General features: G+C 39.7%; 2 protein-coding genes across 3 annotated transcripts in view; both read left to right on the top strand.

Moving 5' to 3' along the window:
- man1a2 (mannosidase, alpha, class 1A, member 2) overlaps positions 1-12,086 on the top strand; it is a 106,868-nt gene extending 94,782 nt beyond the window's left edge. The window contains exons 7-14 of the mRNA XM_057335510.1: positions 1,486-1,580; positions 2,269-2,392; positions 2,644-2,737; positions 7,395-7,510; positions 7,611-7,830; positions 8,696-8,868; positions 11,198-11,313; positions 11,672-12,086. Coding sequence (XP_057191493.1) covers positions 1,486-1,580; positions 2,269-2,392; positions 2,644-2,737; positions 7,395-7,510; positions 7,611-7,830; positions 8,696-8,868; positions 11,198-11,313; positions 11,672-11,804 — 1,071 coding nt within the window. The 3' untranslated portion in view covers positions 11,805-12,086. The remainder of the gene's footprint in view (positions 1-1,485; positions 1,581-2,268; positions 2,393-2,643; positions 2,738-7,394; positions 7,511-7,610; positions 7,831-8,695; positions 8,869-11,197; positions 11,314-11,671) is intronic.
- A 6,865-nt stretch (positions 12,087-18,951) lies between these two features.
- On the top strand, positions 18,952-24,439 carry tent5c (terminal nucleotidyltransferase 5C). Of its 2 annotated transcripts, none has more exons than XM_057336810.1 (2): positions 18,952-19,012; positions 20,300-24,439. In XM_057336810.1, exons 1-2 carry the CDS (start codon positions 19,001-19,003, stop codon positions 21,569-21,571), a joined length of 1,284 nt encoding a protein of 427 aa, XP_057192793.1. In that variant the 5' UTR covers positions 18,952-19,000; the 3' UTR covers positions 21,572-24,439. The 2 variants fall into 2 exon arrangements, with proteins under 2 accessions (XP_057192793.1, XP_057192794.1); XM_057336811.1 differs by lacking the exon at positions 18,952-19,012 and adding an exon at positions 19,155-19,321.
- Positions 24,440-24,506: the final 67 nt, after the last annotated feature.

Below are 24,506 nucleotides of genomic sequence, written 5' to 3'. Positions count from 1 at the left end.
CGTAGCAGACGGGCACGCACTGCGCCGCCAAAAATATTATTTATGATGTAAAGGAATGGGACATTTTTAGGGTTGGGTACCGAAACCCCCGGCGCATATGAGCGTGAGGTCTGGCTATGACCCAGCACAGAATCGTGTCTCTCCGCGTCTTCTGTGCTGTGAGACCGGTATAGAGAAGCACGTTCCGCACGCACCCGCAGATGACTCACAAATGAATGTGTACACCGTTTCCAAACATTTGTCACTTACTGAATGTTAGTGCATTTAAATATGAATTAACACCTTCTCTTTAAATGCACGTAAGACTGAACTTTGCGCTGCGTGATAAACAATAAAAAAAATAAAGTAAAATAACCAAAATCACCGCATATAGCAAGCATGGCGCAGACTTTTGGAGCTTGTCAGTGCGTGCGTGTCAGGAGGACGGAGAAAGAGTGCTCAGGAAAAAAAGGTGAAGGGACTTTTTGACTGTTTAAATGGTAAAATGCTTTATTGTATTCCTCCTTGACATGCAGTATATAAAGTAACTTTATTGGTAGTTCATTGGTAATGAACGTGCTGTATTCCCTCCGTTTGTAAAAAATAATTCATTATTATCGAGTAGTTTTAAAAATAGTTTTGAGGCGAGATCTGGTCTAGTATTGTATGGCGCAGCATTGTTACGTGATGTTTAAGGAAAATGTCTATTAAATTTACTATTTGTGGCTTGTGTTTTGAAAATGATGTTCCCCTTCATTTCAGACATTTTGCCTAAATACATTTATTTTGCACATTGGCTTATTTCGTTTTTTATTTTTAATTATTATAAAGGTATATTCTGTTCTTAACAAATTCTGTAAATTAATGTGTGATTGTTTCTTGGTGCATCAATGTTTCGCTGTACCCTTAACCACCTGGTGTCGTCCCCACATGCCAAGTGCACACACACACATGTATGATTCGACTATCAGGCAAGACGCGACAATTCTGATTCGACTATGTAAATCCTTAGTCGGGGACACCCCTACTGTGCGCATTCCTACTCATTATGCCAGCAGCACGGGTCTCATTTGCGTATAAGCTTCACCTAGGTCATACGTCATGTGATTAGCTTCTGCTCCATAAGTGTCATGTGATGCACTTGAAAAACAGGCCAAAAGACTGAAGAAATAAACTTTGACCAGCAAAAATTTGACCACGCTGGTGTGACAGTTGGTGTGACAGCAAACATGGTGTGACAGAATGCATAATTTACATGTTAAAATGACAAATTCTTATGGGGAGGATGCCCGCAGACCCATCGCACCGCACCCAACACAAATAACCCCCCATCCCCGGTTGTGTGGCTGTCACCGTTTTCACCTCTTCTGAGTTTGCAGGTCTACTAAAGTAAAGAAGAATATAAAATCTAGTTGGCAGTTTTGCTGGCTTGATTCGTTCTGTTTGTCTTGCTTTGTACTGTACGTGTTCCATTATTTATTTCTCTTCTCTCTCTTTCTCTGGCAGGTTTTTAAGGTGAAGGCTGTCCAGCTGGCAGAAAAGCTGCTTCCTGCCTTCAACACCCCAACAGGCATCCCCTGGGCCATGGTCAACCTGAAGACGTATGTTAGATCTCTACATCCCTACACACCTACCTTTTCATTCCCACATCTTTGTCTTTTTTGTTTCTTTCATTTCTCTCTCTCTCTCTCCGACACACTTTCCCACTGATAATTTCAACAGAATTAAGGTTCTTTTGGACCTTGTGTGTCTGTGAAGACCCCAGTGGCTTTCTTCTTGTTTAACTCTGCATAATTTCATTAGAATAAACTGAAAATTGCCAAATGAATCTGCGCATTGTGAACACGCATCAAGGTTTTTGTTACGGATGGGAGGGGGGTCAAATCGAACCCGACATGGCTTTTGTGAATTAATTGGGCGTTTAAAAGAAATTGCTCAGGAACAGACAGGACCACCGTGTTTTTCAGGGCGTCTGTAATCCTGAGGGAAGGAAAGCAACTGTGTTTTATTAATCCTCATTCATGTAGAGCAGGCTTTCGGAGTCAACACACACCCAGATGCTCTAAACAGGACTAAGTAAATGCTTTGGATACGTTGTGAATGGAAATGAGTCAGGAGTGGAACAGAGGATATTATGCTTGATAGAAGAGTAGAAGTGAATTTATTTAAGGGAAGGGAACAGGTCACGGTGATTCCTCATCGTCTACACATGGTTCATGTATGAAGCCGGATGTTTGCTGCAGGCTGGTTTGGAACATTGTGTACACACAGATGTCATGTTTGTTTCAGTGGTGTGGGCCGGAACTGGGGCTGGGCGTCAGCTGGAAGCAGCATTCTGGCTGAGTTTGGGACTCTGCACATGGAGTTTGTGCACCTGACATATCTGACAGGAAACCCTGCCTACTACCAGAAGGTATGCATGTGTGTGATGTTTGCTATTATTTTAAAACACATTTTTAGAATTTGGGATATTTGTGATGTTGAATATACACATGTGACTGCACTATATATATAATGTGGATGGCAACTACACAGAGTGCATGTATGATAACTGTCACTGGTAGTGTTTTTTCAGATAATTTGTAATCAATTCATTTGTGTATGTTTAATAACTTTATTTAACCATTTTTCTGTGGATTACATGTGTTTTTCTGTATCCATTAGGTAATGCACATACGCAAGCTGCTGGCTAAGATGGACAGACCCAACGGGCTGTACCCCAATTATTTGAACCCTCGTACGGGACGCTGGGGCCAACGTGAGTATCAAATTATTTCCTTTTGTCATTTTTAACTGTATGCAAAACTGTTGAACAATCGGCAAATAAGAATGCATTTGCTTTGTTTTTTTGTATATATGAGGAACATCATTTTCGTCCAATGAACACAGTTCATAGTGGGCAGGGCCACCCAGCAATTTCTATGCGTGATTAACAAAGAGTCCTGTCATTTTTTTGCTAGCTGGGTCACAGCTGCTTGGTACAGGTCCTCAGATTAGACAAGACAGTTTTGCAACTGGAAGAGGTGTTTTTTTTTCATCGTAATTTTTATGGGACAGTCAATGCTATGTTCAAGTGTTAGTCAGGAATGTGTTGCTTTATTGAGACCTTACAAGTGATTTAAGAGATATCTGTCTTTCTCCATTTAAATAGACAGAACTCGGTTCTGTATGACTGAAATACGCTTGTTGTGACATAAGGAATACTGTTTCGGGATCCAAGCCTCCACTCATTTCACTATTTAAACAGCTATTTATAAGGAGTGAACAAGAGTAAATATACTCTTTTTACTCTGAATAAAAGAGTATATATATAAAATGCTGTCATAGGATATGCGATGCTGCCTTGGCCAAAACAAGCTTTCTTAGATGGCTTAGATTATGAAGTTTTCACATCAGGAGTGTGCCAAAAATGTCCAAAGAGGATTTGGAACAGCTATTTGCAATAATTATGGTATATCAATAAGCTAGACTGAAAATAGATCCGGAATATTTTTTGGTGTCCTTATTAATCGTAAAAGGTTCTCAAACGAAATGAAGAAGCCAAAAATTCTGTGCTGCCTGCTGTATCAATTTTGTTTGCGCACACAAATGATTTTCATAATTCCACCGCCAGGGTTTAGCATTCTATAAATGTGAACGACGACAGAATGGCAGATTATCTTCATCTCTTTACTGATCAGTGAGCTTTAATAATGATGCCATGCGAGGACGTTTCTTTCTTTTTATGTAATTAGCAATTATGTGTAGTGAAAACACTCCACTGTGTGTTTTAACCAAGTCTTAATTACGTAGAGAGATGAGGGTTTAATTACTGCTCCGCTTCCAAAGGCTAAATCTGAATCGACCCACTGCGAACAAACACTCGCGCTAAATGTCACAGTTCCGTATGAGGGTATGCGTGTCCAAAATATAATTAAGTTGCATTAGAGACCTGTTTTCGGAATGATGAATGACAGGCCGTCTCCTCCCCCACCCACCCAACATCATCTTCTGCTCAACCTGTCATTCAACCAAGTGCCCACTTTCTAATGTTAAAACATCTCAACAGCTTTCTTGCCTGTATCTCTGATTGTATTCACCTTGCTTTTTTATTCAAAATCCTTAAAAGCATTTCATTTTAAACAGCGCTAGGGAATTGCGTCTGGTTGGCAGAAGTGAAATTCAGCCATCTGATGACTGGCAGTGGTGCCAGGCGAGGCTGTCAAATGAGGGCCCAGGTGGTTTATGGAAGTCCTTCTTTCAAATTCCTTAACTTTATTTCACTTTTCATTGCGCAGCAGCATGTGCTGTTTATTCATCATCTTAATCACAGAGTTTCTTCTTATTATGAATTCTACCGCTGTCTTTTCTGTTCTGCTCATGCACATGCTCACCTCGTGTATCTCTCTTTATCTTCCTTTTTCTTTTGCTCCTCCTGTGCTATTTATTTTCCTCTTGCGCTGTTGTTGTAACCTTGTCAGACATGCTGTCAGCATCCACACCTGATGTCTGATCCTTTTGCAATCTGAAGTCTTGAAATCCATCCTAAAATCAGGTGTAAATAGGAACAATAGGGATTTATGGATGGACTCTTTTGGCTAAGGTCAGTAAACACCCACCCAAAACAACCCAGCAACAACCTGCAGACCGCATAGCAACACTGTGAAAATCACTTCTCAATTTTCTCTTTCCCCGTTTCTTTCTCTCCTTGTGAATAATTCATAAGAGCTTCTCTGTTTTGCCACCATCAGGCCGGTACCTCACATCCATTAGCATAAAATGCATCTTTAAAGAGATACTGAGATAAATTTAAAGGATCTGTCGTAACGTGAACTCTTTCGCCTCGCTGCTGCATCTATTTTTTAACTCTTGCCCTGTGTATGAACCAGCCATTCCAAGCATGCGGTTTTTAGCCTGTCACTTGCGTGTTTACACCTCTCATGTGTAAAACCATCACCTCTGCATCTGTCTTCCACCTCCGATCTCCTCTGAAGAAGTCTGTAATGGCTTTTGGCAGCTCATCTCCTGCGCCGTGCTAGCTCTTTCCCAGCGGGCTGAACACGCAACATCTCGCTAGCCTCGACAGATATGAACTGTGACAGTGCTAATGGGATCCTCCCTTGCCCCTCTATGAAACTGTATATAGTATAGACTGCTCTGCACACATTGCGCTTTCTGTTCTCCTGCCAAAATTTCATGGTTGCGGGCTGTTTCTCAGATGGGTTAAACAAACTTTCTTGTTCATGCCACTCAAACATGTACGTTTTGAAGGTCAAAGCACATTGTGATTGCTCTGAAAAACACCTTATACCTTATATACTTTAATGGTCCAATGTGTAATTTTTGAAGGATCTATTGACAGAAATGCAATATAATATACATAACTATGTCGTCAGAGGTGTATAAAGACCTTACATAATGAACTGTTATGTTTTATTACTTTAGAATGAGCTATATCTATCTGCGGGTCCCCTTGCAAGGAATTCGTCATGTTGTTTCTACAGTAGCCCTAAATGGACAAACTGCTCTACAGAGCGCGTTTCGTAAATATGATATCTCCTTCGGCAAAGAAGCGAAAACGTGACGACATCTTTGTCCTGTGTCAGCCTCCGTAGTGCTTCAAAAGGGAGGGGGAGTAATGGAGTGAGCCGTTGGTTGCAATTCACAACCTCACCGCTAGATGCCGCTAAATTTCATACACGGGACCTTTAAATGTATAAAATAATTTTTGAAGACATTTACTCACCCTCACGTCATTCCAAACCTGTATGACTTTCTTTCTTCTGCACAACACAAAAGCAGATATTTTAAAGAGCACTGGTAACCAAACAACATTGGCCCCCATTGAATTCCATTGTATGGACACAAAACCAAAATATCTTCATTTGTGTTTTAAAGACGAAAGAGTCATAAACATAAAATGATGTTTGAGCGACATAAGGGTGAATAAATTATGGCAGAATTCGTATTTTTTGCTGCACTACCCGTTTAAGAGACTTTAGGAGGCTACATTGAAGATTCTAAAATGTAACTGTTTTGTTTTGTTATTGTTACAACATAGTTAGACAGAAAAAAGTTGTGTACGTTTTCTAAGTTTACTATTATTTAGAAATGTGGAAAATAATATGTATGAATAATAAGAATGAAGTGACCTTCAATTTTTTTAGCTTTAAGCCCATTGTGCTCAATAAGCACATTGAGTCCGAAATTTGCGTCCGAAATTTCCGCACGTTAAAAAATAAATACGACCTCACGTTGTGTCAATCACATTTACACACCGCCTCCGATATTTTCGTCCGTCATAAAAAATTCGTACCAGGTTCGATTTTCTGCGTTTTCTCATCCGTATCAAGCATTTTGAGTGGCCTTTTATAACAATTCAGAGACAGCATACAAACGAGAGCCAAATACGAAAAAACGCATACGAAAATTTCGGACTGTATGGGCAAAGACCTTTAGTGTACGTAATTATCTTCTTTTATTTTTTCTGTCACTTTTATTAAATTGGAGATGTTGTAAAGCATATTTGAATTCAGATGGCTGGCATCACAACACAACACGTACCACCACAGCTTGCATATGTCTAAATGCATACGCAAACCACAAAGCCCCGAGCTTACTTCCCCTCCTCATACAGTATGTCACGCTTCTCTCAATGTCTTAAACGTTTCTGTCCTAATCTCCGCAGCTCCCTCTGATAACTAAACACAGATTGTTGACGTGGTTTGTAGTAGTTCCCCATTACAAGCCATTACCAGTACAAATGACTCCCGGCCTGTCAAACACACACACATTACACACGCTCAGTCCGCCGAGTCATTAGCTCTGTCAGAGTGGAACACACACTCAATGGTTGTGTTTATAAATGATTAGGTGTGTGCTGGCGTGTGTCCGCTCTGAATGAATGCAAGCAAAAACATGCTCACTTCAGCGCATTTTTATTGTAATGAGGGTCGGTGTCGAGGCTGAATGCACTTTTATAGCGACATTAAAAGACTGAGCTTTGAACAGAGAATAAACAAAATTGAGCAGGTAAAATAACAAGCAAGAGTCACAGCTGGCTTTTCTTTGCTTCGGTTGAACTGATGCAGTATTAAGATTGTAAAAATGTGATTTTAATTAGACTAGCTGAATAATCAGGAGAGATTTGTTAACCGACACCTAATTTATGGTATTGTTCGAGATTAATATGGGTGTACTAATTAATGTGTGTTTAATGTTTTATTTGCCTTCCAAGTGCAACAAAGACATTATGTGCCATTAGATTTACAACTAAAGAAATAAATATGACTTGAGATTGGGACTCGAGTCATATCAAAGCTCTTTGACCCACCCGTTTTAAAGGAACAGTTCTTTTCCTTCACGCCAGGTTCAAATCTGTGCCACCAACATCTCTCACCTCTGGGTTTATTCGTTTTTCTTGTCTTGTTCTGCAGATCACACCTCTGTGGGTGGGCTGGGTGATAGTTTTTATGAATACCTGCTGAAAGCTTGGCTTATGTCTGACAAAACCGACACAGAGGCTCGCAAGACCTACGACGATGCCATTGAGGTGAGAACTTGTGGTTGCCATGACAACTTGTAGTGTTTCTCCACTCTGCACCAGGGTCTGTGTTAACCTTCACACCCCACTATCTCTTTTCCTCGAACAGGCTATTGAGCGTCACCTCATCCGCAAGTCAAACGGCGGTCTTACTTTCATCGGGGAGTGGAAGAACGGCCATTTGGAGCGGAAGATGGGTCACCTGACTTGCTTCGCTGGGGGCATGTTTGCCCTGGGGGCTGATGGGTCGCCGGATGATAAAGCTGGACACTATCTGCAGCTCGGAGCAGAGATCGCCCACACCTGCCACGAAAGCTACGATCGCACTGGTGAGTGAAGAATGACTGATAAATTGATTCGAAATATTGACACAATTGACAGCCTAAGAATAAAATCTGTTTTGAGCTTCATGACAATAGAAACATCTCGCAGCGCGTTGCCATGGTAACCTCACATAGTAGTTTGAGAATGAGCAGTTTCTGTTTAATATAACGAGATTGTAAGCGGGTTTCCATCACTCTGGTTTTATTCGCATTTTGAAGTTTCGCATCAGAAACGAGTAATGGAAACGGCAAATTTCGAATTAAAAACCCTTAATTCGCAAACACGTTTTTACGCTCGCTTGGTGGTTTTTCTTTTTTGCGAAAAAGGGTTAAAGCGAATAATGGGAGATGGAAATGCATTTGCCGAATAAATTCCTCCAAAAAGTTACGTAACTGCACTGTGAGACTGCATAACCTGACTAACCAGAGTACTGATCTTGTTACACAGCATGAGAAATGTTGTGATGGTCATTCTTAAATGCCTGAGCAAAGTCGTCAAAGTATTCTGTAATTGCCTCTTAGACCTGTCACGACTGTGTTTCCCAAACAGCAGGCATCCACAAAAGCAACGCATTTATTGTGTTTCGTAATCGTCGGATTGCGCAAGTTTTATTATATATGAAAATTATTATATTAAGTGGCTTCTCTTACTTTTCTTACTGATATTTAGTGCCAGTTTATTAGGAAGTGACGGTTGACTAGTTGGATGGAAACGGTGCTTATTCGAAAATGTTTTATGCGATATTCCAATTTTGCGTATAAGATAAATTTGCAATTTTGGATGGAAACCCGGCTAGTGAGATTAATCGAAACGCTCAGCCACATCAAGCTCTCAGACTGATAGATCCACGACTTTTTGGCTTTGTTGCAGTGCTGAAGCTCGGACCAGAAGCCTTTAAATTCGACAGCGGTCTGGAGGCGGTGGCCGTGAGGCAGAACGAGAAGTACTACATTCTCAGACCAGAGGTCATCGAGACGTACTGGTACATGTGGAGGTTCACACACGACCCCAAATACAGGCAGTGGGGCTGGGAGGCAGTGCAGGTCAGCATCTTTCTTCATCTCTCACTCACACATCCCTCTGTACGACATAAACTAAAAATGGAAAACTTTGTAGGCATTTTGGCGGTATGTTTACACCACAACAGCGTTGTACTGTGTTTGTGCTTCTTAACACATTTCTCCAGCGAAGTGTGGGTTTATCGCACAAAATTACACACAGGACCCTTAAATATCCTAATTTAAATAAAATCATGTCTTAATCTAATCCCACCCCGCTAATCCCTAATATATTGACTCTATTTATACCTGTTAATATTTCATCCTAACTCTGAATATGCTTGCCTACATAAACCGAAAACTCAATTCTCGCAGATCTGGTACAGTATCTCCAGCCATCAGAGTTCAGACTCGCATCACAGACAGAATAAGGGCAGGCTGTGTGCGCTGGACAAATGTTTCCACAGCGTATCTAAACTCATATCTCATCCCTTTGATATCCACCTCTAGTTCCAGTCATTCCATCTCCACCTTTTTTTGTTGCCAGTGCTATTTCTGCATCTCTTCATCCGTCTCTATTCATCTCTTCTCCCTTCATTTTCACTCTCCCAATTCTTGTCAAAGGTGGAAGAAGGCAGATTAAAGCTCACTTGTTCTCCCATCCCCCAAATTCCTGCGTTCGCTATCTGCTCTTCTCTTCCAACTTTATCATTTTCTGTCCTGCCTCTTTCTTCAGCTTTGTCTGTGCTCCTCTTTCATTCCTGATTCTCAGCATCTCCATTTTCTTTTTGTTTCTTGCTCTGTTCTTGGCTTTGATAAACAGTATTGTGTCTGTTAGCTGTTAAGTCTCAGGCGTTTAGCTCAAGGATCTGTTAAGATGTCTTTTTGGCTCTCGTCGGAAATGTCAGTTGGAGGTTACAGTAAACAAATGTCGTTTTTGTTTTGTTTAGTTTGTTGTCTTGATGATTGGATTGACTGGCTTGCTAAAACATCCAAAGAGATGGTTTAGTGCGAACATCTTTGAAAATTGAAATATTAAAATGGAAATGTAAAAATGTAATATAAATAAAAAATAAAAATTGACTTTAATTTGAATTTAAAATGTTAATATTAAAATGGAAACTTAAATATTACAATTGAAATTAAAAAAATATATATATATATATAAATTCACATAAAAATAAAAAGGAAATATTAAAATTGAAATTGAAAAATTAAAATATTGATATTGAAATGTTCATATTAAAAATGAAATTGAAATATTAACATTTAAATAAAAAAAGATGTTTTAAAAATTGAAATTAAAAGAAAATGTACATTTAAATTTAAAGAGAATAAATTGAAATGTAAAAAATTTAAATTAAAATAAAAAAATCACATTTAAATATTAAAATTGAAAGGGAAAAAATAAAATCCTGCCAGTGTACATCTTTGAACATCCTTGAAATATAACTGTCGTGCTCTTGAACAAAAGCTTTTAACCCCACGCTGAACCCAAAGGCACTGTATTATAATAACTACTTTTCTGCTAGTAAATTGAGAGCTCTTGGATTGAGTTAAAGGTGAATCTGTGGTGAATAAGTGTCTATAAATCTCCGCTGAATGGGTTAATCGGAGGCAGGAGCGGCACAGCTGCTGTTGTGTTATAACCATGCGAGATGAGTCGACAGCGTCACAGCTGTTTAAAGCAGATCTGCTCCAGGTAAAGTGAGCACATCATGCCGTGTTTTACTGGCACAGATGGCTTGCATCACTCTCCCCTTAAGTCCTGCTTGGAGAGGCTGGAGCAGCACTAATGAAACAATATTGGTTCTTGGAGAACAACGCCAGAAAAATTGAGACGCTTCATATAGCCCGTTCTATTTCTGGAACGCTGTAATTTTCAGTATAGTTGTACATTGATTTGCAGTGGGGATTAGAAAAGCTTTGTTGTTGATATTGCAGATATACAGACAATCTATCTGAGCTATAGCACGGAATAGCGCATCTGTTTTGTGGATCTTTGCTAGCCTGTGTTGTTGTTGTATACCGGGGCCAAAATGAGCATTTGCCAAATGCTGGCTCGGTGAGTAAATATAAAGGAGTTTGTTGCCAGCTGGCTGGTAAACTTTTAGAAACCACAAGATAATGTGCGGTTTAATCGAGATGTAAAAATGACAGTCTGGCTGTTGCTGATGTAAGTGTTGCATGTGATTGAGATTAAAAACATGCGATCTACTTAAGCAGAAAACATCTGTCGCCCCTTGCACATCTTTAACTGTATCTCAGTGGAAAATTTTTTTTTTTCCGGATACATACAGGTTTATTTTTTACCAGAACTGCATGTTTTATATTGCAGTGTGAATTTACAACCCTTTCTTCATCCTCTCCACAGGCCATTGATAAATACTGTCGGGTTAGTGGAGGATTCTCTGGCGTGAAAGACGTCTACTCGTCCAACCCCACCTACGATGACGTCCAGCAAAGCTTCTTCCTGGCTGAAACTCTCAAGTAAAGCTCTTTGCATAAACTGCATCTGCTGAAGCTGCGTTGCCATAGTAACTTCAACTGTTTTTGGCCATCACACTAGTACTTAGGTTGTAATCGTGGAATAACAATGTAATAATGGTGTGTTTGTGCTGTAATGGTTAGGGTGACAATGTAGCACATGGTGAGCATTAGAATGCACAGTTGAGTTATCTGCTGAACAAAGATTTGTAGAGTCAAATGGACATTAAGGTCTGTCGTATTGAACACTGCCTCCACCTGCTGGTGCATTTGGGCAGTGCAGTTTATTAAAGTCTTTAAGTCTGTCCATCTTGTAATTTGTAAGTGTATTTGGCTGATGTGATTTTTGCTTTATGTGTAGGTACCTGTATCTACTTTTCTCCAGCGACGAGCTGTTGCCTCTTGAGAACTGGGTCTTCAACACAGAGGCCCACCCCCTGCCCGTCCTGCACCTGGGCAACATCACCCTGCCTGGCAGCGAGACCCAGCGGTAGAGTGGACTCTCCGAGGGGGCGCCCTCCCCCTCACTCGCCCCTTTTGTGTCCACGGTGAAGGAGAGGAGAGAACTTTCCCCACGTACCACAACCTCCTCCTGGACTGCAAAGGATCTGACTGCAGTGAACGGAGGAGCCCCAAACAGATTTGACTCTCTTTATCTACGTCTCTCATATATTCTCTGAAGGACATACTGCTGATTCAGCTCACAGCGTTCGGTCACATGACTCAGAGACAAACAAACAACATCGGTATGATCCCATCGTTTAGCTGACAAAACGGACCTTCTGGATGGATGTGCGATTCTCATTTTGGCAGCGTTTTGTGTTATCAGCTCAGTGCTAAATCACAGTAAAATGGGGGATAAATGTCTCTCAGAACAGACTGCCTTTTGGAGAAACTCGCTCTCTGAGCTGGAACTGCAGTGCTTTGGGCTTCTGGAAGACAGCGGATGTTGGATGTGACCTCCTGTGAAATCACTTTCCAGCTGAGGTTCAATTTGGGCCAGAGGCAGCCAGGGATGAACTTTCCTCTTCTCTTTTACCAGGATTTCTCCCATAATAGTCTGTTGTATCTCAAACACACACTGTTTGTATGTCCATCAGGTTGTAGTGCTTTTGGTTTAACGTTAGTGGATAAACCAAACCCGTCTGGTTATTTGCATACAGTACATTTGCTGCTATTAAACAGTCGCTGCCTGTGAATCAGCTTCTACCTGTATCATCTGTTCATTCCAGGAATCTGCATTTTCATTCCCAACTTTCTTTGCATCTATTCTGAATCAGTCATGTTAATAATGTCATTCATTTGGCTTTTAAAGGTGGACAGGTGCAGTGTTTGGTTTGGTTTATCACAAAAGACATTGAATCAGTAACACTTATATCAAGAGTAGTTTTAAAATGTGCTCTAGATGCTAATGCCGACAACTTTCACTGTTTACTTTTATTTGATGAGGTTGTCACTATCTTGAAAAAGACCAGATTCTTACAATCATCGTAGCCAACAAGAGATCAAGATTTTTATACATGGGCTCAGAAAATACACTGTCTGTGCCATGAACCAGGAAACCCCAAAAAATATAAAATCTGTAAAATGATGTTTAAAATTAAGGGATACTTCTAAAGCCTTTTTGTGACTTGTCATTCCATTTAATTGGACATGTTATCATTAAATTCAAATGCAGAGAGATGTGAATATTTTACGTAAGGTTTAATCTGATTTACACCCCTCAGATGTTTTCAGTCGTGGGATTCATCAAACTGGAAACACTCTTGCGCTGCATATTAGGATCCCAGAGTGTGTTGTTTGAAATACATTGGCACACAGTGGGCATTCATGTTATTTTGTTTGATTCAACAAAGTCTGCAGCAGTTTTCTTTCTTGTCTATTTTTGTTTCATTTACCTTGATAAAAATGGTTATGGATTCTGTAACTTTAACAACGTGCTCAGACTTTTTTCCTAGTCGGGAATGGCACATCTTCAAACCTTGTCCGAAAATATTTTATGTAATAGACCAGAGAATGAAAAGAAAACATTTTTTTAAGATGATGTATGCTCAGATTATGAAGGAAACTGCTTGAGAACAACTCTTTCACTCCTTTGGTTTATGCACCAAATGGATGGATGTTGGGTGTCTCTGTCATTGACTCCACTGAAGGGCCTTTCTGTTCGTAACCTTTTGCTTTAGGTCCTCCCTCCACTGTTGCTTATTTTCTATACTTTCATCAATTTCCATGCTCTTACCTTCTCACTCTGTATCACTCTGATCATGTCCAAACAACTCCTTTCCTCTAGATGGCAGCAGTGGTATATTGCTGGTTCTGTTTCATTGCTTTCCTTTCTCCCAGTAACATCGCTTTGACTTATAACAAGAGAAGCCCAGGCTAACATTCTTCTCTGTTGTTGCTGGGTGGGTTTGGACAAGCTGTGTTCTGTATTTGTATTTTTACTGAACAAAAAAACAATAATTGTATATATGTTTAAAATGCTACACAAATTCAATAAAGATGTTACAAAAAGTGAACAGAATAAAAGAAGTCTTGTCTTACTAGCGCATTTAAAGACCATTTTTACTATTCAGTTCTGTTCATGAGGATTAGAAATCTTAATGTCCCAAGATATCAGGACGTAAATTGTGTTTCCAAGGAAAGTTATATCTAAAGAAGCATGTCTACATACAGTATATTTGTTTTAGGACCCGCACGCTCCTTGGCTCTTGGCAGTACACTTTGATATAGGTCGTGGTGAACTGGTCCTGGCGCATTACACAATACCCCTTTACCCCATGACAATGTTGTTGTTCTCTCTTTGGCAGAGACAACAGATTTGAATGCAGAATGTTTTTGTTTGTTTGTTTTGTGGTCTTCCGCTGTCAGTTTGCCTCTGTCACTTTGGTGATTTGTCTGACAGCAGCAGCAGGTCCGGATGGACGGGTGGCAAAAGCAGAACTCAGGAGGTCATCAACCGGGGCCCTTTGCCCTTTTTCAGCAACCCTGCTGACGTCATCTGACCCTGTCATCTCATCTGCTAAACAGATGTTCCTCAGAGTTCCTTGTTTACTGATTTCTGTCCACATACATATTGCTAAATGACTGACAGTGATTTTTTGTAGATGTAAACTGTGACGAGACTATGCTTAAAATGAATGAATATACATACAAATATTTACAAAGTAGTGCCGTATCTGTATGACATGGTACAGTGATGTGTTTAACGGTAATAAAATGGTGCTGAATAGTTACCATACGCATGTGTCATTGTATTAACATGTTTCTGGAAGACCAGAACTGTTTTTAACATTTACCTTCATAACACTATAGATGCAGCTGTCATATTTTAATATGACAAACAAATGTGCCAAAGGTATCATTAACAGACTGAGATTCACAATATTGAATTGAATACAAGAAGTCATTGTGTTACTTGTTTTATAATTCTTTCAGCTGTCAAGACACAATTTTATGAGACATAATTATCAGATTGTTTTCTCAAAATTAACATGCCCATTAAGTGTCATTATCTTATATAATTAAACTTTAGTGTGATGGTTGCTCCCTAGTACCTGAAAGTGTCCCTGGTCTCTACCACATACCACAATATTATCATGGTACATTTCTGAAATGCATGGTAATACCAACATTATTGTTAGTGACCAATAATTTTCTTATTAGTAAATGCTAGGTTTAAGTAAATATGTCATTAGTATAATTCTGCATTTCTGTCTTCAAGTAACAGAAAATGTGTCAACAGTAAACAATTGGCCGAACCTTTAAAGACTTAATAATATATTACATTTATTTTTTTATAGACGGATTATCATCATTGTTCCTGTCAAATTTGGGGACTAGCTAAGGGTCATGTTAGGCCACTGTTTCAACAACTCTGTTAGAAGGCAATGAGAGATACGCTGGAGAAACTGGCACACTGCAAGTGTGCACAGCAACACAACGTGCCAAGGTCACTGTGATCCAGGTAGGTCAATTGGCAACTTGTACTAATAATACCAAACCATTTATACAGAGGCACAGAGTGAGAGAGAGAGAGTATTACTAGTTAATGTTGCATTACTTCGAGCTGATGAACAATTGTTTTTAGATCAAATGGGACACTATATTTTTTTAAATGGTACTTGAATATGTAGTTCTGCTTATAAGTCTCTGGCTTATTATAAGGAGTAAAAGTGTCCAGTATTTCTGACATAATTTTCCTGGTACTGTAAGTTTTTGTTTCCCAGCATGCTCTACACATTTGAGCTCTTTCCCTTGGTGGTCAATGGTGTTGACATCCAGATTTTCCACTTAAGACAACTGATGGACTCCTGCCCACAAAAACCTACCAGCAGTTGTTGATGCTCAAAGATTTAAGATGCATCGTTAAAAATCAAACGTTTTGCATAAATTTATTATTTTGAATTCTCATCAAATATGTTATGCTATGCAGCTTCTTCAAGGCAGTCCTAAATTAAAAAAAGAACTACGATCTTTATTGTGATTTATACAATGTGATCAATCTACTGATGTTTGTGAGACCCATTTTCAATATTTACTAAAAAAATTCAACATTCAAGATAAACATGTTTTTTCACCGTATTTTTACAATAATTGTTGTTTTAGATCAATTACACATGTTCAGAATATACTGCATGCTGTTGCTTGGGATAGACATCTTTAAAGTATTTTTTTATAATGGCTATATTGTTTTAAAAAAACAAATAATGCTGTTTGCTTTGCGTGTCTTGAAGGGTGAGAGAGCAGAATGAAACGAGAGGCCAAACGATCCTGTTTCTGTAAATAATGAGCTACAGTTACTAATAAAGCTAAAAATAAAGAAACTATGTCACGTTTCATGACTGTAAATATCTATAAGGAAGTAAATGGCACTCCAGGGGACCGAAGCGATAGTATTTCCCAGAGTCTCACTTACTGTATGGTGATTGTTAGGCTTTATTGTGTTACTGCAGTACAAAACAGCCTTGTCACTTGGTCACTCTGCTTACTGTACTGTATATCATGAGTCACGGTACCTTTTTTGAGAGTAAAAAATTATTATCTATGATGTTTATCAACCATGAACTGAAAAGAGGAAATCTCACAGTATGTCTACATTGTTTCTCCCAGGCTCTAAAAATGAAAAGCACGGCAAGTGTCATACAAAAGCTGTATATGTCCAAAATTATTCATTATTATCTCTTTACATTAATATATTAAAATAGGAAATAATGAAGCGTGTATGTCAGGTTTGACTTCATTGATGGCGTTGTTGTCTCCCGATTGTCTCGTACGTGATTGTGACACACCAAATATGTTTATGCGCATAGTGGTATTATATGTATTTATAATGTATGAATATATGAGTCATACTACTGTCATAGTACATAATTATGCAGTTTTGGGGGCTTTTAGGTCATTTTTTGACAGCAAATACTTTTATTGCATGCAGCAGTGTGACCATTTTGTCCAAATTCCTCAGGTATAAGGAAAAAAGTAATGTGGTTTCAGAATGACATGAGGGTGAGGGAACGAAGGCAATTTTTTAGTTATTATTTTGGGGTGATCCATTCCTTGAAATACATCCCAACAATCCCTCCATGGATGCAGGAGATCCTGTGCTTCGTGTTTTTGTCTTTCAGGGAGCTCAGAATTTTAATCAATAGATCCCAAGAGGCTTGCTGATGTCACGGGAAAGAGAGGATTATGAATGTCACTGTGAGTCATCAGGCTGATAGAAAGGGGAAAAAAACAATTGTGTGGATGTCCACAAACGTAGTGGAGTGTTTAATGTGTTAATGGCTCGTATGTGCGTGTGTGCGTCTCCTCCAGTGTGTTTAATGTGTTAATGGCTGCAGGTTAACCATCCGTGGCATTGACAGTGAGTCATTTCCACTTGGCAATGAGCCCAGCTGCAGCAGGTGGCATTGCCCCTCCTCACAAACTGAATGGCATTCTCTTTGAACAAAACATCTCTTAATTTTTATTCAATTCAGTGCTCTTTCTGTGAAGTTTATTTAGGCTATTCCATTATATCCATCTGGGCATGAAAATCATAGCATTTGTCATGAGTTTTTTTAAATATTAAAAACATCTACTATAAAACAATGAAATATTAGTAATAATAAAATTTTGCTTTAGCTGACCATTTTGTGTTGTGTGGTGACAAACTCTTGAAAGAGCGCTAGAATTATATTCTCCTTTAGAATTTGTGTATCTTTGACAAGGTCAGCAAGTTCTTAAAAACAACTAAGAAAAAGACGAGTTAGGGAAATAAACCTTCTTGTTAAATGTTATATAAACACACTGTCATAACTCATTTTCATTCTCTTAAGTAGCACCCGTCTTTCATCCAATTTGTGTTATGTAAATAGGCCTACATAATCCTGCTTGAACAAACTTTGGTTTATCACCTAATAAATATTTTAATCTTTGCAGCAACATCTTAATATGGTACACTTGTCACAAAAGACTGAAGAGAATGTCAAGCATTCTTTGCTGTATTTTACTTCAGGCGAAAGTCGAATTTTACTTTCTCTTCAGGGTAAAAAATGTATTGGGGGTAACATGTGGTATTGCAGTGAAATTGTCTGCAAGTTACTGACGTCATGTTAGATTAACACACAACAGTTAGGAACGTTTTTCCTATCCAGTTTCTTTATCTTAGTCATTCACAAATGTCATGCTGTTTCAGACCTATCACATAAACCTGGTGTTTTCTCACATCCGATTAAGCAATAATGTCCTGTTTCGCACCGTAATTTACATCCTCCTCACTGATAAAGACAGTCTGAGAGACAGAAGAAAGGTGAAATAGCAAACAGTAAGAAATTTCCCCGTACATCCCCTGGAAGCTGCCCCGGGTCTGATTTACTCAGAAGCATGTACTTATGTTAGTTTTATGGTCTTGTAGTTTCCCCAGGCACTACTCCTACACCCAATCATTCATTTTTAAGTGCTTACATTACACCCTCAAACCTTCCAATCACAAATTCACCACATGTAAATAATTTTTTATAGACCACATGTAAAGATGCAAAGATGATTAGTGAGCATCTCAAAGATCTAACTGTTAAAAAAAACAAGAATAGTATTAATTTGTGCATGTTTTTAGTTATTATTAACAAAAAAGACTTGTGTGTGGAAACTGTTTTGCAGCACACCTACATTCGTAAAATAACCTAGATTTTTTAAAGAACAACATATTTTGGATTTTTTTTGCATAATTAACCCATGGGTAGAATAACAAGTTTTACCTGTAATATTAAAGTAAAGTAATATTAATATATGATTATAATTATAAATGCATTTTACACTATTTAAGTATTTAACAGCATTTAAGGTCATTGACATTCATCAGGCAACAATACTTTTTATCTGCCATATGTTTTCCATATGTCATTGTCAATAAAATCTCAACAAACGGTAATTAAACTAATAAATTTCATGAACAGACACTGTACTGACAGAAATAATTTAACTTATCTTTAAAAGTTATATATAGATATACGCTTGTTTTAGTTAGTTTTACGTTTCAGCCACTTTGCAAAATTCGAACGTCACATTCGCCACGTGCCTGCGGTCACCTGGCAACACAAAAACCTCTTTAGCCAATCACAAGCGTCGGCGGCGCATTGATACTTACAAGTAGAACGCCGTGTGTTTTTGAATTCTATAGATCCTCAGTCCATATATTGTAGAGGCTGGTATGTTAGTGTTGGTAAGTACAACGGGGATATATGTGTTCTTTTTAAACCAATTAAATATTTTTATACGTAATCCACGTGTTGCTGACCAGGCTTGCGAAAAATAGTGCGCAGTGGAGGTCTGGAGAATCTGGTTGTTTCTGGCTAGTAGCTCTTCGTCTTATAAGAGGCGCGCGCGTGTGAGCTCTTCAGAACTGAAGCTCTGGCATTTTGTGCGTGTTGCTGTACGGATGGATGAAGGTGTAGCTGCTAAACCTCATTTGACATCCCCTACTTTGTGCCTACCACGTTGCTGAGCACTTGAGGTGGATTTACTGAGAACAGTAGGTCGAAGCTGTTCCTTGTTTATAACTTCAAATAAGCGCGTTTGGTTGTGTGATATGAATGCATAAAGAGGGTTTTCATTTCAGTTCGGCACTCGGCTTAAATTCAGAAATGTTGTCTTGTTTGTCCTAGTGTACATCGTGGCTCTGTCGTTCTATCACGTGCGTTCTCTTTTGAATGATTGGGTTTTATGAATTAATTCGGATTAACGTTAAATGTCTCGTTGCGATTGCTTGGAGCGTGGCGTTTGTTCGTGCGTATTTGTTTATCTGCGTTTATTCTAACGTAACTTACAAAGTTTTCAACGATTTAAGTTTCGCGTGAGCGTGGAGAACCTGCATCTTTAAGCCAACGAAAATCAGGTTAATATGGAGTCATTTTGAGTGACTCGTGTACCACGATGTCTTTTTAAAGTTTAAGCTGGTTTTGATGAATCATGTGTTCGATCAGCACAGCCTTATAAATGCTGCGAGTTCTCGAGCGTATTTATTTATCTGCGTTGATTCTAACGTAACTTACAAAGTTTTCAACGATTTAAGTTTCGCGTGAGCGTGGAGAACCTGCATCTTTAAGCCAACGAAAATTAGGTTAATATGGAGTCATTTTGAGTGACTCGTTGTGTACCACGATGTCTTTTTAAAGTTTGAGCTGGTTTTGATGAATCATGTGTTCGATCAGCACAACCTTGTAAATGCTGTGAGCTCTCGAGCGCTTGTTTGGCCTTCTGGAAAGCCCGATAGTCATTGTTAACTTTTCCGCTACTAGTGAGCGTGAACTGTTTAATGTTACGTTTCTTTATCTTTAAATGACTCTGTTGCCCATCTGGTTTTAGTTCATTTAAGGCACAGCATTTTTACATCTGTACATTGTCACCGGTTTGACACGTTTAAAGCTTTTTAACGTTAAGATTGAAAACATTTTGATAATTATACATGGTCTAAAATGTGTTTTTTTTGTGTGTTTCTGTTGTATCCCAGGAAACTGCAAAAATGGAAAGCATGGCCTCAGCCTCCTCCAACAGTGAAAGTGAGTCTCAAAGTGTGCTTACCTGGGAGCAAGTGAGCCGCCTGAATGATGTGCTAACAGAGGCGGTGCCGGTTCATGGCCGTGGCAACTTTCCTACCCTGGAGGTCCGGCTGAAGGATATTGTACAGAGGGTAAGAAACCGCCTAGAGCTGAGGGGCATTACAGTGAAAGACATTCGCCTGAATGGTTCTACAGCCAGCCACGTGCTGGTAAAGGACATTGGCTGGAGCTACAAAGACCTGGACGTGATCTTCAGGGTGAACCTTCCTCGGGAGGAGGAGTTCCAGGTCATCAAAGATGTGGTTTTGAGCACTTTGTTGGACTTTCTGCCTGAGGGAGTGAACAAAGAGAAGATCACTCCCATGACCCTGAAGGAGGCCTATGTCCAGAAGCTGGTCAAAGTCTACACGGAGCAGGACCGCTGGTCCCTCATCTCCTTATCCAACAACAATGGCCGCAACGTGGAACTTAAATTTGTGGACTCGATCCGCAGGCAGTTCGAGTTCAGTGTAGACTCTTTCCAGATCATCCTGGACTCTGTGCTCTCGTATTATGACATCTCAGAAAACCCCATGTCTCGGCACTTCCACCCCACCGTGGTCGGGGAGAGTGTGTACGGCGACTTTGCTGTTGCTCTGGACCACCTCAAGAACAAGCTTATTGCCACCAAAAGACCTGAGGAAATCCGGGGAGGGGGTTTGCTGAAATACTGCAACCTCCTGGTGAGGGACTTCAGGCCCACGGACGAAGAGGAGTTCAAGGCCCTGGAGCGCTACATGTGCTCACGGTTTTTTATTGACTTTCCTGACATTGGCGAGCAACAGCGAAAACTGGAGGCTTATTTGCAAAGCCACTTTGTCGGCGAGGAGAAGAACAAGTACAACTACCTCATGATCCTGCGGCGGGTTGTGAACGAGAGCACAGTGTGCCTCATGGGACACGAGAGGCGGCAGACACTTAACCTCATCTCACTGACGGCGTTTCGGGTGCTGGCGGAGCAGAATGCCATACCTGACGCGTCCAGTGTCACCTGCTACTATCAGCCCGCTCCGTATGTCAGAGACCTGAACTTCAACAACTACTACGTGGCCTCTTGTAACCAGTCCATTCCAACTTGGTTGCCATGTAACTATGAGACCAAACTATGCTTGTTCATTGAAATCCAAAACGCAAGCTGGCCAGAAAGCAGGATATTCGGCCGAAATGGATATTTCCCTCTGTAGGCATAAAGCATATTTAAAACGATGAATGTTTTCTTTTCCTTTTTTTAAATTCCTTCTACAGAGGTGGCAAGACATTTCTGATCCAAAGTGATATATTTTAGTGTTTGAATTAAGTACATTTGTTTGCCTTTGTTTTACTTCAATATTCAACGTTTTCAGATTTGATTTTGTTTTCATCTCTGTCCCTGATCCGAGAGATTAATTTTTCCATATTGAAGAGAATTCCTGTAGTGCCTTAATATACTCTAACTCTAAAAATGAAGGAAATGGATATTGGAAAGAATAAGTATTTATCATGTTACATTTAAAAAAGCAGAAAAGCCAAAAAAATATTAATAATGTTCTTAGAAATGGGGTGAAAAAAAATATACAAAAACTTAGGAAAATTTTGGAACAAAAAGACATGAAAGATATAGAGCACAGGTGACGAAGGTACTTTAGGCCTTGAAGTTATCAGGAGTTTTTTGGTACACTGGTGTGCAGCTAAAGTTATTTTTGTTCTCTTCAACTGAAATGTGAACAGAATCATGTTTTTCACGTTTTCATGGCAATGTGCTTCGGTTTGCTGTGTGAATGTATGCAGATCATTTTCTGTGCCACTGTACATTTGAAAAACGGCTTATTTGTGAATTTTGTTCAGTCTAGCTTGTTACAAGACTGAAATTAGTTGCATCATACAGTAAGACGGGTTGTCCTCCCCCCACATAGAGCTAAAAGAGTGAGTTTTATAATGCCATGTTTGTTAAATTGATGAATGTTGGACATGATGGTTAAATCTTCCACAGAGAGGATGGCGTAATCTCTCATTGATGTGTGCATGTGCGTTTGAAGGGGAAGCGCTTGGGGTTCTCCATACAAGGACCATCCGTGAGGATCAGCCCTCCTGAGCTTTTTGCAGTCATTAACAGACTTAGCACAGCACTTTGTAACAAGACCTACAGTCTTCTACGGCCATGCCATCTGGTGTCACCCTGCTCTAAAATTATCTCTCCCTGCACCTCAGGATGTGCCTTGAATGGACAGCGTGTGGGATGGAATTTGTAGTGGGGCGACTGTCTCTGCCGTGCTCCTGACTCGCCCTTTTCTGGTCATTGAAATGCTGTAGCCGGGGGGAACCTTTGCAGAAACCCTCACGCCTCTGTGTGGATTCCATTCCAGTTTTGGCTCTAAAAGATGTTGCTGCTCTTGATCTTTATTGGGCTTTGGTGTCTGCTGTCTTGCTTAAAGGAGTAGTCAGTTATATTGAACCAGTTAAAGTGTGATTTATGTTTGTGCGTTGGACAGTATTACATTGAATGGCTGGCTATTCTCATGTGCCCTCCCCCTGACCTGTCATGTGTTCCTCTTTTAACATTAGCCCACACTAGTACCCTGCTAGTGTTACGTAATGGCTTGCAGCTGCCCCCTTCCCAGTTCCCCTCCTGCTGGTTCTGCTTGTACAAGCACATGCTGTAGATAATCGCGAGAGCCACATTCCATCTTTTATCTGCTGTCACACAGACTCTTAGAGCATGATGAAAGGACACACCCCCTTTCGGCTGGTTACACCCTTGAGCAGGAATGGATTTTATTTTTTGAGGACCAATGTCTTGAGTCGGCAGCACAGGTGCCTTTTTTGTCATCATCTGGGCAGGCCTTGTACCTCATGCTGTGATGAGAATAAGAATGTAGTTTGTTTGCTAATCCCTCCGCACTCAGGTCTCCATCACGTCTAGTCCCCCCAAACCTAGTTAGTCATTCCAGTTTTTCTGTGTCATGATGTCACTGAGTCACCCTCTTACTCCCAACCAAAGTGTGCAGAAAAAAGTTTGTAATATTCAAGGTCAAATTAAGTTAATATCCCAGTTAATGAATTGCACTTTATCGGTCTTGTAATTCTCTAATTGAGTGTTTCTTTTCTAGAACGCGAGGTTAGTGGTCTCAGGGAGGTGTCAGGAAGTGAAAAGGGCTACAGGGTATCTTGAGGATTTGTGTGATCGCCATACTTGCTGCAAACTACATGTATTGTGTTACTATTTACAGTTACAGGTAAACAAGTGTCACTAGGAAGGCGTTCACCATCACTGGTTCATCTTTTCCCCCTTAGGGCACTGATGAGATCTGTAGTTGTTGGCCAACAGAAACTCACCTTAATCTGTCCTTTTTTAACACGTTTATGAAAATCCCCAACATGCCTGTATGCTTATTTCTATCTTGTCCAGATGTGCTTCATATAGACACGGTCTGGTGTGATGAGACTTGGCCTGTGTACCATTTACAGTCTGTGTACGGTATAATTCTCAAAAAGGGAGGGTTGAAAATAGAAAAACATGCTTTTTGAATTTGTTTTGTGTGTGCTTTTTTTTTTTTTTGTCCTGCTTTCAGCTGTAATTCCATATTCCCCAGTGTTACTCCCTCTTTCTTGAGTAGACAAAGGTGTTGGAGCTTTTGTAATGTGGTTCTGGATGCATCTGTAACCGAGCACAGGGGAGGTTTTTTGGATTTGGACATGCTTGTCTATAGTGCAAGTCTTAATGATTACTGAGGGCTTTTTGACGTCCTTTTGCAATGTTGCAAGAAGAGTTGTGGATTTCAGCAGAATTTGATTACGTTTTTTTTTGTGATTTATTTGTTTTATCTCTGTGAGGATGGTAATGATTGTGAGTTTGAAAAAGTGAAAGATGGAATAAGTCTGTATATGAGAAGCACTATATATTGTTTTGAAGTAGTTCCTCTTATGTCGACTCTGATGTCGGCTTGGTGATTATGATGTAGGTTGTCATTATTATGCCATTTTGTTTCTCAGCACTTTTACCTCACTATAATTTTCCTTTGGATGGAATTGAGAATAAGGAAAATGTGTATCAAGGAGGAAAATAAAGTATTCAAAGCCAATTGTTTTCATGCTCTTTTGTTCATTTATCTATTTGAAGTGTGCGTGTGCATACGTGTACAC

Source organism: Triplophysa rosa, linkage group LG6 (genome assembly GCF_024868665.1).
Source record: "Triplophysa rosa linkage group LG6, Trosa_1v2, whole genome shotgun sequence".
Lineage (NCBI taxonomy): Eukaryota > Metazoa > Chordata > Actinopteri > Cypriniformes > Nemacheilidae > Triplophysa > Triplophysa rosa.
Note: the sequence above shows the minus strand (reverse complement) of the source record. Positions and strands in the feature narration are given on the sequence as shown.